At 45.7% G+C, this 14,798-nt stretch overlaps 4 protein-coding genes across 4 annotated transcripts in view; 1 reads left to right on the top strand and 3 right to left on the bottom strand.

The window, feature by feature from the left end:
- h2ac14 (H2A clustered histone 14) overlaps positions 1–14,798 on the top strand; it is a 1,193,713-nt gene that overhangs the window by 911,477 nt on the left and 267,438 nt on the right.
- On the bottom strand, positions 2,206–3,857 carry LOC105945440 (gastrula zinc finger protein XlCGF17.1-like). Its single transcript, XM_012953448.3, has one exon. It carries the CDS (start codon positions 3,845–3,847, stop codon positions 2,891–2,893), a length of 957 nt encoding a protein of 318 aa, XP_012808902.1. The 5' UTR covers positions 3,848–3,857; the 3' UTR covers positions 2,206–2,890.
- LOC105945437 (oocyte zinc finger protein XlCOF7.1-like) lies at positions 2,210–7,656 on the bottom strand. The gene is made up of 4 exons (XM_031893046.1): positions 7,540–7,656; positions 7,292–7,429; positions 7,068–7,194; positions 2,210–6,383 (listed from the first exon to the last, which is right to left on the bottom strand). Exons 1-4 carry the CDS (start codon positions 7,654–7,656, stop codon positions 5,230–5,232), a joined length of 1,536 nt encoding a protein of 511 aa, XP_031748906.1. The 3' UTR covers positions 2,210–5,229.
- On the bottom strand, positions 10,716–14,428 carry LOC116406478 (oocyte zinc finger protein XlCOF7.1-like). The gene is made up of 5 exons (XM_031893042.1): positions 13,992–14,428; positions 13,744–13,881; positions 13,517–13,646; positions 11,628–12,156; positions 10,716–11,579 (listed from the first exon to the last, which is right to left on the bottom strand). Exons 1-5 carry the CDS (start codon positions 14,106–14,108, stop codon positions 10,892–10,894), a joined length of 1,602 nt encoding a protein of 533 aa, XP_031748902.1. The 5' UTR covers positions 14,109–14,428; the 3' UTR covers positions 10,716–10,891.

Here is a 14,798-nt window from a genome sequence, read left to right as displayed (position 1 = left end):
TTGGCTGGGAGGGGAATGTGGGCGGGACAGAGAGCAGCAGAGAAGAATGATTGGATCAGTGAGCACAGGGGCGGGAGAATGAGTTAGGGACAGAGGGAAAACTCACAGACTGCAGAGTTAGGGACAGAGGGAAAACTCACAGATTGTTGTGTGAGTGTAAAATAAATTCTCCATGCAGAACTTTTTACCTCACTAAAAATAGCAGAGCTCATTAACAGACAAAGTGGCACCAAACCAGTCACTATGGCAACCAATCAGCACTGGCTGCGCAGGTGACACACACAGGGTTAAAGCTTTACTTCATACTGTGACTGCCCCTCAAGCCACTGACACTGCAACTGTTTCCTGCATGCACAGAGGGATTCTGGGAACAATTCAGAAAAAATGCAAGGAATTCTGGGATATGTAGTTTTTCTACTCCCCCTCACACCTGAGCTTTCAGTGGGGCTTATTAGTGATATAATGTCTGTACTGGGCTTTGTTACTGCCGCTTCTCCTTCCCTGGGCTCCATTTTACTGTTGAATGGGCCATAAAGCCGTTTGATATTGGGGCCGTGAGTGACATATGGGTTTCACTATTCACCACAGCTGGGTAAATGGGGACAGACAGGGTCCCTTTCCTGAGATGGAGCACTTTATTCAGATTTTGGCGGGGAATCCCTCACCGAAAAATTCGCGAAACGTGGTTGTTGTACAATTTTTTTGTCGCCCGCAGCCATTTTGACGCAGCTGCACCTTTTTTTGATGCGCAACAAATTTTTCAGCTACGAATTTTCTCGGAAGTTTCACAAAACAATTCGCCAATGCAGAAATTTGCTGTGAATCTATGCCACGGCTCACACTTAAACCTATAACCGCCGCCTTTCACGCCGGGAGGAGCCTTTTACTACTCAGGGGCAGATATATTAAGAGACAAACGCTCCAAACGTATTTTCGCAAAATTTTTCAACGATTGCGCGACTTTTTCATACATTTGCATGAAAAACTCGGAAAGGTATTCCATTCCGCCAATACGATATTATTGTGACTAATATGATTTTTTCATAAGCATTTTCGTGATATTTGCGATCTTCAGAAATTATTGTATCCAATCCGAATTTTTCCCATTCTGGATTCGTGTTTTAATGAATCGGCCCCTTAGAGTGAGAGACCCAAGGCGAGAGTACTAAGCAGGCAGGGGAACCAATGGGGAACGGGTTAGCGTGGTTAAAGGCCGAGGTGTCCCTGGAGGGTCCCTGCCGCCCCACTAGACCACCAGGTATCGTTACACTCACCAGACAAAATAGCGATGAGTTCTGAAAGGGTTAAGCCTCCCCAAATGAGCCTGCCCATGGTGTCACTAAAACTATCTTCTTGCCTTTTTCTGCTGTGCTTAAGGGCAATGACGGGGTTAAGGGGTAGGTGTGAAGGGTATGGGCGGAGCCTGTGTGTCTGGGCTTTTTCCCAGCTATGGATTTGGGCCTGTGGTATCTTCTGAGAAATATGGTACATATATATGGATGAAGAGACCATGCAAGTGGTTTCCCAGAGGATTGCTTGCATACCATAGGTGGTATGATGTCACTGGGCAGAGCAGTGATGTCATGGGGTGAGCTGCATCATCACAGGGGTGTGGCTATGGCGCGGCGATCTGTGATTGGCCAATCACTGCGTCAGTCTTGGAGAATCCTGCTCAGATCTGGAATCTATTGGTTTCCCTAAAGCACCTCCCTGCCAGGGTCCTGCATTTATATACCAATAACATTGGGCTTCAGTGCCCCCTAAACTGGCCCTACACTTACCAATAAAATCGTACTAAATCGTAACATGGCGATCGGTTGTTTAGTCGATGGGACAGGTGAGAAAATGTCGGTTGGATAAGGATAAAATCTTCGCATTACTGTGTATCTGCCGATACCCGGGGGGGCTACAGTGGGAGTCGCTGTCGTACCATTGGTGCCTGTAACTATTTCATGTTCAGAACCCCCTCCCATTGGTTATGTTTATGGCTTTATCCTACAATATCAGTCAGAATGTGAGTTTTAGATCGTTGCATTAAAACCTACGACCGATATCCGAACGTTCGACAGAAGACTAATAAAATCTGAGCGTGTGTGGGCGGCATTAAATCTATGAATTAGAACAACAGTGTTCAACTACTACTGAATTCGGCTACTAATTCCCCGCACTTGATTAATTTCCTACTAACAAGAATAAAAACTAGAATTTCACAGAATGTTTTTTAATGTGAAGTCACTTCCTGTCATCTCAATAGACGTCCTCTTGTCACTGGCATAACGTTAATAATGAAGAAAATGGTTTTACAACTTTTGTATTTACCTTGTACATATTGGAATACATTTATTGCCCTCTTCTAAGCTACAGTAAGAGCATTTGTACCCGGCAAGTCATTCCCAGCTGGGTATATCCCCATTATGTTACCTACTGTGTGAGCACTAGGGAACAGCATCTGCCCAAGTGATACCCTGGGGGGCTCGTACCCCTTGGAATATGTCCCTTCTTGTTCAATAAAACCCAGAATATTATCTGTTGGGAGGAGGGGAAGATATATTCCAGTGTCTGGGAACTAAGCATGAAATGAGGTCCCTCAGTTCCCAATGGGGAGCCAATGCCGTGGGAAGAGCATTATGGGGCACCTGTCTTAGCATCCATCAGGCCCCGGAGTCTTCAGTTGCAAAGTATCTGTCTACGTTCTGTCCTATTTTATGAAGCACAAACTTGCTCCTCTCCTCTTTAACTTTTTAAATACATATTTAGATATAATTGATATATTATTTGGCTGATGCCTGACTTTTAAAACTTTGTCCACATTCAAAACAGGAAAATGGTTTCTCCCTTGTGTGTGTGTTTTTTTTTTATGTATGGCCACTAAGGGGCTGATTTATCAATATTATAAACATTTCCCACATTCAGTGTGGATTTGCAGTCGATGGGAATTAAGCGCCGATGATCTAGTAAAACATTTCCCACAATCAGAACATAAAAATGGTTTCTCCCCTGTGTGAGTTCTCTGATGGACAGTACGTTCTGACGAAGAGGCAAAAGATTTCCCGCACTTGGAACAATAGAAAGGTTTCTCCCCTGTGTGGGTTCGTCGTCGATGGGAAGTAAGTTCAGATGATGTAGTAAAACATTTTCCACATTCAGAACAGGCAAATGGTTTCTCCCCTGTGTGGGTTCTCCGATGGACAGTAAAGTCCGATGAAGAGACAAAACATTTCTGACATTCAGAACAAGAATAAGGTTTCTCCCCTGTGTGGGTTCGTCGATGCACAGTAAGTTCAGATGAACTGGCAAAACATTTCCCACACTCAGAACAGGAAAAAGGTTTCTCCCCTGTGTGGTTTCGCCGTCGATGGACAGTAAGTTCTGCTGAACTGGCAAAACATCTCGCACAATCAGAACAGATGAATGGTTTCTCCCCTGTGTGGGTTCTGTGATGACGATCAAGGTTTGATCGTCTTGAAAAACATTTACCACATTCAGAGCAGGAAAAAGTTTTCTCACTTTTGTGTGTTCTTTGATGTTTGTCAAAGTCTCTCTTTTGACTGGAATGTTTACGACACTCATTGCGGCTGTGTTTCTTACGTAATGTACTTTTTGCTATGTGATATTCATGTGGAGGCATAGAGGCATTTTCATTATATTTTTTACACTGCATTTTTAAGGGGCGGCTACCCAGGCTGCACCCCATGATAGGAGTAGGTGTGTCTTTTCCCTGTATCTGTATTGTAGGGGGATTAATTCTGCAATCTGATTGGTTTTCCCCTTCCCATGAAGCTGCTTCTTTTTTAATATCAGTTGATATATTATTAACTGCCGAGCTGTTATTCAGGCTGCACCCCATGATAGGAGTAGGTGTGTCTGTTCCCTGTATCTTTTCTGTAAAGGGATTAATGCTGCAATCTGATTGGTTTTCTCCTTCACATAAAGCCGCCTCCTCTTTAATCCCATTGGCAGGTGGGGGCTGTTCTGCTAAAGATACAATAAGCGAATAGAGTTATAGGAGGAGTAATACCATAATTAAAAACATCTAGCAAACACATTTTTATTTTAAAGCGGAGATAGAAAAAATATGGGAGATATGAAACTGGGGCGTGGCTTGAAGCATACAGGTTAATCCTATTGGCTGGTGGGGGCTGTTCCGCTGGAGAAATTTCAGGGTTTGTGAGATTTCCATCATTATTACAACATAAAGTTGCTTCCGTATGTGCTGTAACATCGCTCCCATCTTTATACTCACAGGCTGCAGGAGTCACTTTCCTACCATTGGTGCCTGTAACTATTTCATGTTCAGAACCCCCTTCCATTGGTTATGTTTATGGCTTTATCCTACAATATCAGTCTGAATGTGAGTTTTAGATCGTTGCATTTAAACTTACAATCGATATCCAAACGTTCGTCGGAAGAAGACTAAAATCTGTGTGTATGGCCGGCTTTATATATATATGAATTCAACCACTACTGAATTCGGCTACTAATTCCCCACACTTGATTCATTTCCTACTGCCAAGAATAAAAACTAGAATTTCACAAATTTTTTTTTAATGTGAAGTCACTTCCTATGCAAATGGTGTAACCTCATTTCCTGTCATCTCAATAGACGTCCTCTTGTCACTGGCATAATGTTATTAGTGAAGAAAATTGTTTTACAAGTTTTGTATTTACCTTGTACATTTATTACCCTCTTCTAAGCTACAGTAAGAATATTTGTACCCGGCAAGTCATTCCCAGCTGGGTATATCCCCATTATGTTACCTACTGTGTGAGCATTAGGGAACAGCATCTGCCCAAGTGATACCCTGGGGGGCTCGTACCCCTTGGAATATGTCCCTTCTTGTTCAATAAAACCCAGAATATTATCTGTTGGTGGGGGGCGGAGATATATTCCAGTGCCTGGGAACTAAGCATGAAATGAGGTCCCTCAGTTCCCAATGGTGAGCCAGTGCCGTGGAAAGAGCATTATGGGAACCTGTCTTAGCATCACCTGTGTCCATCAGGCCCCGGAGTCTTCAGTTGCAAAGTATCTGTCTAAATTCTGTCCTATTTTATGAAGCACAAACTTGCTCCACTCCTCTTTAACTTTGGAATACTTATTAAGATATAATTGGATATATTATTTGGCTGATGCCTGACTTTTAAAACTTTGTCCACATTCAAAACAGGAAAATTGTTTCTCCATTGTGTTGGTTTTTTATGCATGGCCATTAAGGGGCCTATTTATCAATATTATAAACATTTCCCACATCCAGCGTGGATTTGCAGTCGATGGAAAGTAAGCGCTGATGATCTAGTAAAACATTTCCCACAATCAGAACATAAAAATGGTTTCTCCCCTGTGTGAGTTCTCTGATGGACAGTGAGTTCTGATGAAGAGGCAAAAGATTTCCCACACTCAGAACAATAGAAAGGTTTCTCCCCTGTGTGGATTCGTCGTCGATGGGAAGTAAGTTCTGATGATGTAGTAAAACATTTCCCACATTCAGAACAGGAAAATGGTTTCTCCCCTGTGTGAGTTCTCCGATGGACAGTAAAGTCCGATGAAGAAACAAAACATTTCTGACATTCAGAACAAGAATAAGGTTTCTCCCCTGTGTGGGTTCGTCGATGGATTGTAAGTTCAGATGAGCTGGCAAAACATTTCTCACACTCGGAACACGAAAAAGGTTTCTCCCCTGTGTGGTTTCGCCGTTGATGGACGGTAAGGTCTGATGAACTGGCAAAACGTTTCCCGCATTCAGAACAAGAAAATGGTTTCTCCCCTGTGTGGTTTCGCCGTCGATGGACAGTAAGTTCTGCTGAACTGGCAAAACATCTCGCACAATCAGAACAGATGAATGGTTTCTCCCCTGTGTGGGTTCTGTGATGACGATCAAGGTTTGATCGTCTGGAAAAACATTTCCCACATTCAGAGCAGGAAAAAAGTTTCTCCCCTGTGTGGGTTCTGTGATGTTTATCAAAGTCTTTCTTTTGACTGTAATGTTTGTGGCGCTCATTGTGGCTGTATTTCCCACGTAATGTAGTTTTTGCTATGTGAGATTCATGTGGAGGCATAGAGGCATTTTCATTATATTTATTACACTGCATTTTAAAGGGGCTGCTACCCAGGCTGCACCCCATGATAGGAGTAGGTGTGTCTGTTCCCTGTATCTGTTCTGTAAGGGGATTAATGCTGCAATCCGATTGGTTTCCTCCTTCCCATGAAGCCGCCTCCTCTTTAATCCCATTGGCTGGTGGGGGCTGTTCCTCTTTAATCCCATTGGCCGGTGGGGGCTGTTCCGCTGGAGAAACATCAGGGTTTGTGAGATTCCCATCATTATTACAACATAAAGTTGCTTCCGTATGTGCTGTAACATCGCTCCCATCTTTATACTCACAGGCTGCTAAAGGGAAGGATAGAGACATGAACACAATACAACAAACGGTCGACATTCAGTAACTGTCGGTCATGCTGTGACTGCTTACCTTTGTGCAAGCTTTAAATGATATCAGTACTGAGATTAACTGAAGCTGGCAGGGTTTGTTATGGGAGTTTATTGGCATTTGGGAATAGTTAGGGGGTCTCTCAGGTGTTTCATTATGTGCCGGGGGTTGCTGTGCATTTTACGTTGTCCTGAAAACATTATATATAATTGTCATAGGTAAACTAATACTTTCTCCCCCCCCCCATCCCCTGGAACTGCCTCAAAAGGGAAAGAATACAAAATGTTTTAGGGTTGGGTTTAGTGCCCCTTTAAAACACATGAACCATTAGGCTTTATGTTTTCTTGTGATCTTATATATACAGTACCGACTCTTTCTTTACAGACTGTGACGTGGGCTGTGTGTCGGCTTGGGGAAACCCCCCTGCTGATATTCACCCTATAACCATGATACAGACTTTATACTGTGTCTATTCAATGTTTAATACTAGATCTTGATTCGGGGGCATTATCATGGCACATCGCACAATTGAGTCATTTGATCACTTAATTTTAAAATGAACTGGGTATAAATAGGTCTTTCTGAAAAGGCAAAACATCCTGCATAGATTTTATGTTATGCAAATGATAGAAACCATTACTCACCCAGTGGGCGGAGCTGCTGGGGCTCCTCCTCCTTTATCCCTTCCCTGTAAAGGGCCTTGTTTCCTTTTATATACTCCCACTCCTCCAAGGAAAAATAGATGGAAACATCCTCACACCTTATGGCAACCTGGCACACACAATGTTACAGTCATCCCCCAGCCAGAGAAAGGGATTATCATACATTGTTACTAAACAATAAGGGGGGATTGGGGGGCCGCACCCACCTCTCCAGTCAGCAGCTGGATGATGTTGGAGATGAGTTCCAGGATCTTCTTGTCATTTTCCTTCTGTATGACGGAGCCAGGGGCATGCAGGGCCCCCAAACCCACAGTTGGGCTCTTCTTCTTAGGGATGACGTAGCCCTATGTATTGAGAGGGAGAGAGAATGATGAGTGTGTAACGCAGCAGAGAGACCCCCTTTGTACAGACAGACAGTCTCTTCTCACTGTGCCACTCACAGTGCCCCCCTCACCTCTCCAGTCAGCAGATAGATAATCTCCAGTGTGAGATTCAGGATTCTCTCCTTCCGCTCCTCATTTTTATCCTTCTTCCCCATCACTGGGTCACTCGCTTCCTCCCACATTCCCATTGGCTCCTTGTGGGAGGGAGGGGCCTGGAAGTGGAATTAAGCACTTACACATTTCTATAGGGGATTATTCCCAGCAATATCCCCCAAAACAATTCCAAGCAGGGAATAGAATAACTAGTCTAGCCATGGGCTGAACTACCAATCCCACAATCCCCTGTTAAACTTCCCTCTAATGATGCAATGTCTGCCAATCAACACTTTCCCTTTCCTGCCAAGAATGGGCCCCTCAGTGCTTCCCCTCAGGCTGCAGGGGGGCCTTGGTACCAAATGGGAGAGGAATTCACTTATGGTGGGTGGGTTGGGCTTGGAGCTGCCACAGAAACTGCACTGACTCAGTAGCAAAGTGTCCCTGGGAATCAGCTCATGTGTTGGGAACAACAAGGTAACACTGCTCCTTTAGTGCCACCATTAGTGCAGCCCCGCTCCCTTACTCACCTCTTTCCCACACTGCTCTGCTGCCTGTAGCTGTGAGGGAGGGAACTGAGGAGCTGGGACACTCACTCATTGGCTGGGAGGGGAATGTGGGCGGGACAGAGAGCGGCAGAGAAGAATGATTGGATCAGTGAGCACAAGGGCGGGACACAGAGTTAGGGACAGAGGGGAAACTCACAGATTGTTGTTTAAGTGTAAAATAAATTCTCCATTCAGGACTTTTTACCTCACTAAAAATAGCAGAGCTCATTAACAGACAAAGTGGCACAGAACCAGTCACTATGGCAACCAATCAGCACTGACACACGCAGGGTTAAAGCTTTACATCATACTGTGACTGCGCCTGAAGCCACTGAGCCTGGTTTCCTGCATGCACAGGGGGATCCAGTTGGAACAGTTGACACAATGGGGATCAGTGAGGGGGGGCCCACCTGCCGCTGTTATTCTCCCCCCACATTCGCAAGTTTGTGTCCCCTCCCCTCGGCCTCCCGTCACTCTGATTTCTTGAGGAAAAAGAAGTAGTAGAGTCGCTCCCTGTGCGGTTTTGCCCGGTGTTTGGAAGGGCTGTGCCATTGGAATCAGCAGCCACTGAGACATTGTGTAACATCTGCCCTAGTGACGTGTGGGACACTAGCGGGTCAGGTGGGTTTGGGCTCAGGGGCCACATTGACTTACAGACGGGCGAGGCCAGCGTTACGCATTTCCGCTCGTCAGTCCCCAGACGCCAAGTCTCGCGTGATGAGACTTGCAGACTCGGCAGGCAGGATTAAAAAGACCAACGGGCCGGACGTGGCCCGCAGGCCGTAGTTTACCTGCCCCTGTTCTACCTCCTCTGACTCACGTCTGTTGGCCCCGACCCCTTCCATGACATCATAACGGGGTGGGGGCAGTTCTATAAGGTGTGGATGGTGGAGCAGGGGGTTGGGTTTGGGTTGACTTTTTGCCCACCTACCAATCACCAGTAGTTTTCATTTTGTTTTAGGAACCACTGGTGCCCAAGTTATATGATTATCTGTTTTGTGGTTGGATAAAGCGCAGAGTTAAGGTGCCCATACACATTAAGATCCACGCGCCTGGCGATATCGTCAAGTGAGCAAATCTTCTCCCGATATCCCCACCTACGGGTGTGCGATATTGGGTGAATTCAGGGTAATTCAGTCGATCCGGACCCCAATCCGACTAAATTTTTTAACCTGTCCAATCGATATCTGCCCAATTTCAGCCCAGATGTTGGACATGTCCATCGGTAGTGCCCATAAACTGGCCGATAAGCTGCCGGATTGGTCCAAGGGACCCATAACAACAGCTACAATCGGCCCGTGTATGGGGACCTTTAGATACAGTTGTGCTAGAAAGTTTGTCAACCCTTTAAAATATATTTTTATATGAATGTGACCTAAATCATCATCCGATTTTCAAACGAAATCTGTCCCTTTTCGCTTTTGCTGAAAGATTTTCTCTCCTTGCCCCCCGGCCATGCACCCCATTGCTGCTCAGTGTCCCCTGACGGTGGGACTCATCAACATCAACACGGGAGACAGGCCTTCAGTTGCTTAGAAGTTCCCCTGGGTTCCTGGGTGGGGCCTCTCTGACTATTAGGCGCCACCTTGCAGTTGGTCTTATCTGTGATGGGCAACCCCTTCTGGGTAGGGGAACAACGGGCTTGAATTCCCCCCATTTGTACACAATCTGCTGATTGGTGGAGGCCAAACCCTTTAGAGAAGGTCCCGTAACCTTTCCCAGCTTTATGGGCACCAACAGCTCTTTGTTTTCTGGGCCCCTCAGACCCCCCCCCATGTGTTGGCGCCGTGATACATATCCACGTATGTGCTGTATGTGTGATCTGGCTTTGCTCCGCCCCCCTCCCCATTCTTTAAATAAAACAGGGTCTTGCTCTCACCTTATTGTCATCCCATTGGCTGAAACACCAGACTCTGATTTCCCCCTCAAATTATATGATAATCCTAAGGATTCACTTACTTTTGCCCCGCCCCACAGATATGTTATTGGATCATTTTTGTTTAACGAGGTTTTCTTCACCTACTTTTAGGAATTGTTTTGAGATGATTTAGGTCACATTTATAAAAACATATAGAAAATTTTAAAGGGTTCACAAACCTTCAAACACAACTGTGTATATATAGTTAATTGGTATATATATATTCTACCCAATAGACCAATATCTCTGCCTTCATAGTAATCGAGATGAACAGCCTGTTTGAAATCTTTAAATACTTGACACTCAGGTTGATCAGCGGCTAAAGGCCCCTTTATTGGAGCTCCCTATAGATCCTTTCAGGTCCCTGTCTGGGTTTCAAATGAGGGGTGGGCGTGTCCTAACGGTCCCTGCCAGAAGCACAGTAGGAGGGGGAGAGCCAATCACAGCCCTGCAGTCACACAAGCACAGACAGGCTTCAGTTCCCTATCAGGTCAGCCTGGCTGCTGATTGGTTCCTATCCTACAGTGCCGCGACCCTGCACAGCCTGGGAAAGGAGGCAGCAGGAAGTGGAACAGATGGGCGGGACTAGCGGGATTTTTGCTGAAATTTTCAATAAATCAGCCGGAAACACTACTTTATAAAGCCCATTCCTTCTATATTTAGATGAGTACAATTCAATGGCACAATATTGTTTTTCACACAATATGTCCCCTTTAATAGTAAGGCTGCTTTCAAAACAAGAAAATGGTTTCTCCCTTGTGTGGGTTCCTCATCAATGGACAAAGGTCTGATAACGTGGCAAAATATTTTGAAAATGATGTGAGAGAAATGTTTGCCAGAACATTTCACACAATGAGAATGAGCTTATGGTTTCCCCCCTGTGTGAATCTGTAAGTGTTTTTTTAGAATACTGTTACGTGCAAAACATTTCCCACATTCAGAACAAGAAAATGGTTTCTCCCCTGTGTGGATTTGCCGTCGATGGACAGTAAGTTCTGACGAAGAGGCAAAACATTTCCCACATTCAGAGCAAGAGAAAGGTTTCTCCCCTGTGTGAGTTCGCCGTCGATGGACAGTAAGTTCTGCTAAACTGATAAAACTTTTCCCACATTTAGAACAAGAAAATGGTTTCTCCCCCGTGTGGGTTCTGTGATGACGAACGTAGTTTGATCGATTTGAAAAACATTTCCCACATTCGGGGCAGGAATAGGGTTTCTCTCCAGTGTGGATTCTCTGATGGACAGTAAGATCTTTTTGACGAGTGAAACCTTTTGCACATTCAGAACAAGAAAATGGTTTCTCCCCTGTGTGAGTTCTTTGATGAACAAGGCAGTTTGATTGATGTGAAAAACATTTCCCACATTCAGAGCAGGAGTAGGGTTTCTCTCCTGTGTGGGTTCTCCAATGAACAGTGAGATCTTTTTGGCTAGTGAAACATTTTTCACATTCAGAACAAGAAAAAGGTTTCTCCCCCATGTGGGTTTTTTGATGTTTATCAAAGTTTCTCTTATTACTAAAATGTTTATGGCACTCATTGCAGCTGTATTTCCCACTTAATGTATGTGGGGATATATTGGCATTTTCATTATATGTTTTATACTGAACTTTTAAGAGGCTGCTCCCCATGATAGGAGTAGGTGTGTCTGTTCCCTGTATCTGTTCTGTAAGGGGATTAATGCTGCAATCCGATTGGTTTCCCCCTTCCCATGAAGCCGCCTCCTCTTTATTGTCATATGATATATAATCCTCTGCCGAGCTGTTATTCAGGCTGCACCCCATGACAGTCGACTTATCCATTAATTGTATTTGGTCTGCAAAATGGTTATCTTCTTCAGATGAGGCCGGTTCCTCTTTAACAACAACTGATATATAATCCCCTGCCGAGCTGTTATTCAGGCTGCACCCCATGATAGGAGTAGGTGTGTCTGTTCCCTGTATCTGTTCTGTAAGGGGATTAATGCTGCAATCTGATTGGCTTCCACCTTCCCATGAAGCCTCTTTAATCCCATTGGCCGGTGGGGGCTGTTCCGCTGGAGAAACATCAGGGTTTGTGAGATTCCCATCATTATTACAACATAAAGTTGCTTCCGTATGTGCTGTAACATCGCTCCCATCTTTATACTCACAGGCTGCTAAAGGGAAGGATAGAGACATGAACTCAATACAAAAAGTAGTTGACATTTATGAACTGGTGACGATGCTGTAGATCATAATTTCTAAAGCTTTAGCTTGGTCTCAGTAACTTCTGTGCTGCAGCTCTATCTCCTGGTAGCTAAGATTACACAGCACAGTTGGGAGGGGGAGCGAATTCTGATGGGAGGGGGAGCCAGAGAAGGGACGGGGAGCAACAGAAGGGAGGGGGAGCCAGAGAAGGGAGGGGGAGCCAGAGAAGGGAGGGGAGCCAGAGAAGGGAGGGGGAGCCAGAGAAGGGAGGGGGAGCCAGAGAAGGGAGGGGGAGCCAGAGAAGGGAGGGGAGCCAGAGAAGGGAGGGGGAGCCAGATAAGGGAGGGGGAGCCAGAGAAGGGAGGGGGAGCCAGAGAAGGGAGGGGAGCCAGAGAAGGGAGGGGGAGCCAGAGAAGGGAGGGGGAGCCAGAGAAGGGAGGGGGAGCCAGAGAAGGGAGGGGGAGCCAGAGAAGGGAAGGGGAGAGGAGAAAACTGAGCAGACTCATGCCCGTGCCCTGAAGGATTTATTTTAGAGCAGGAAGTCTGATATCTAAGAGCATGTGTATAAAAACGAAAACAAGAAATCCTGTGTTTCTTTTGATAGAGGACGCAGTGCAGCGTTTCTGTGAGTGCTTATGGCTATATTTACATAGACCTTTCTGATAAAGCTACTGAGTTTGTACCTTTCCTTCTCCTTTAGGAACAGACATAGCAGCCAATAGGCACGCTAAAGGACTGTAGTTACACCACTAACTAAAAGATTTATTGCAAAAAACAGAGAGAATTTCCCCATTATAACTCCAACCCTACTAATAGGATTACATGCCTACACTGAGCGCCATTACTGGTCGGCCCGACTCTGCCAACAGCAACAGGATTCACTTGTTATTCCCCCGGCCACTAATCCCTCTCTAGAACTGATTTATTTCTAACAGAAACAGGCACCGCCCCATTATTCAATAACAATATATAGGAATAATCAATTGGTCAGACCCCGTTCTGATTGGTATTAGAAACAGGCCGGGAGCAGAGAGACACGGGGGAGGGACTTGGGCTGCTATTGCACAGTTCTGCCTGTCACTCACTGACATCACCAGGTTATGCTAATGAGGAAGTGTCATCATTTTTGGGAGGGGTTTAGAGAAACTGGATCTGAAAGGTATGCTGCACACTGTACTAACTTTTTTTTTTAAAACATGTATAATTGTATTAGTCTCATGGTCAGTCAAAAAACAAATGTATATGTACCCTTTAATAAATAAATGAGCTATATTTAAGATTCTGTATAGATTCTATGCTCTGTATATGATAGAAACCATTACTCACCCAGTGGGCGGAGCTGCTGGGGCTCCTCCTCCTCCTTTATCCCTTCCCTGTAAAGGGTCTTGTTTCCTTTTATATACTCCCACTCCTCCAAGGAAAAATAGATGGAAACATCCTCACACCTTATGGCAACCTGGCACACACAATGTTACAGTCATCCCCCAGCCAGAGAAAGGGATTATCATACACTGTTACTAAACAATAAGGGGGGATTGGGGGGCCGCACCCACCTCTCCAGTCAGCAGCTGGATGATGTTGGAGATGAGTTCCAGGATCTTCTTGTCATTTTCCTTCTGTATGACGGAGCCAGGGGCATGCAGGGCCCCCAAACCCACAGTTGGGCTCTTCTTCTTAGGGATGACGTAGCCCTATGTATTGAGAGGGAGAGAGAATGATGAGTGTGTAACGCAGCAGAGAGACCCCCTTTGTACAGACAGACAGTCTCTTCTCACTGTGCCACTCACAGTGCCCCCCTCACCTCTCCAGTCAGCAGATAGATAATCTCCAGTGTGAGATTCAGGATTCTCTCCTTCCGCTCCTCATTTTTATCCTTCTTCCCCATCACTGGGTCACTCGCTTCCTCCCACATTCCCATTGGCTCCTTGTGGGAGGGAGGGGCCTGGAAGTGCCCCTGTTGGTAACACACAGTTAAGGACAGAAGCAGTTGCCTATTTATATAAAGCAGCCAATCAGAGCTCTTGTTGCACTACAACTCCCAGCAGGAACCCCAGATACCCTTCAGCTGTTGGGCGCTGGGTGCAAGTGATTGGCTGCAGGTTGGTCACGGGGGGTATAAAGTGTCTCCATCTTGCCCAGTGGGTAACACAGCAGGTAAGGGCAGGGGCAGTATTACTAATATAGCAGCAATGTACTTACCCTTACATTTCTATTCCCCTCTGCCCACTTACACCCCAATCTGCCCCAATCCCCCACTCCCATCCCAGCCTGCTTCCCCCAACCCACCCCCTTATGTCCCCTCAGGGTCACCAACCCTTATCCCTACTATTCCCCCACTCTCCCTACCTGCCCCTGATGCCCCCCAGTATGTATAGCTGCCCAGTTGCCCCTATTTGCCCCTGCACTCACACAGCTCTAGGCTTTATCTGGGGCAGTTATTAGCCCAGCTGCCCCTATTTGCCCCCTGCACTCACACAGCTCTAGGTTTTATCTGGGGCAATTATTAGCCCAGCTGCCCCTATTTGCCCCCTGCACTCACACAGCTCTAGGCTTTATCTGGGGCAATTATTAGCCCAGCTGCCCCTATTTGCCCCCTGCACTCACACAG

The sequence above is a fragment of the Xenopus tropicalis genome, chromosome 9 (assembly GCF_000004195.4).
Source record: "Xenopus tropicalis strain Nigerian chromosome 9, UCB_Xtro_10.0, whole genome shotgun sequence".
NCBI classification, from domain to species: Eukaryota; Metazoa; Chordata; class Amphibia; order Anura; family Pipidae; genus Xenopus; species Xenopus tropicalis.
This window is presented reverse-complemented; position numbering and strand designations above follow the sequence as displayed.

Excerpts from the sequence above, each read along its gene's own strand:
- LOC105945440 (XM_012953448.3), bottom strand. The coding sequence starts at position 3,847 with ATGGGGTGCAGCCTGAATAACAGCTCGGCAGTTAATAATATATCAACT.
- LOC105945437 (XM_031893046.1), bottom strand. The coding sequence starts at position 7,656 with ATGGGAATGTGGGAGGAAGCGAGTGACCCAGTGATGGGGAAGAAGGAT. Across the intron at positions 7,430-7,539 it reads TCTATCTGCTGACTGGAGAG|GGCTACGTCATCCCTAAGAA; the intron begins GTGAGGGGGGCA and ends CTCAATACATAG. Across the intron at positions 6,384-7,067 it reads CCAGCAGCTCCGCCCACTGG|CAGCCTGTGAGTATAAAGAT; the intron begins GTGAGTAATGGT and ends CCTTCCCTTTAG.
- LOC116406478 (XM_031893042.1), bottom strand. The coding sequence starts at position 14,108 with ATGGGAATGTGGGAGGAAGCGAGTGACCCAGTGATGGGGAAGAAGGAT. Across the intron at positions 12,157-13,516 it reads CCAGCAGCTCCGCCCACTGG|CCTGTGAGTATAAAGATGGG; the intron begins GTGAGTAATGGT and ends TCCCTTTAGCAG. Across the intron at positions 11,580-11,627 it reads AGCAGCCTCTTAAAAGTTCA|TGGGAAATACAGCTGCAATG; the intron begins GTATAAAACATA and ends ACATACATTAAG.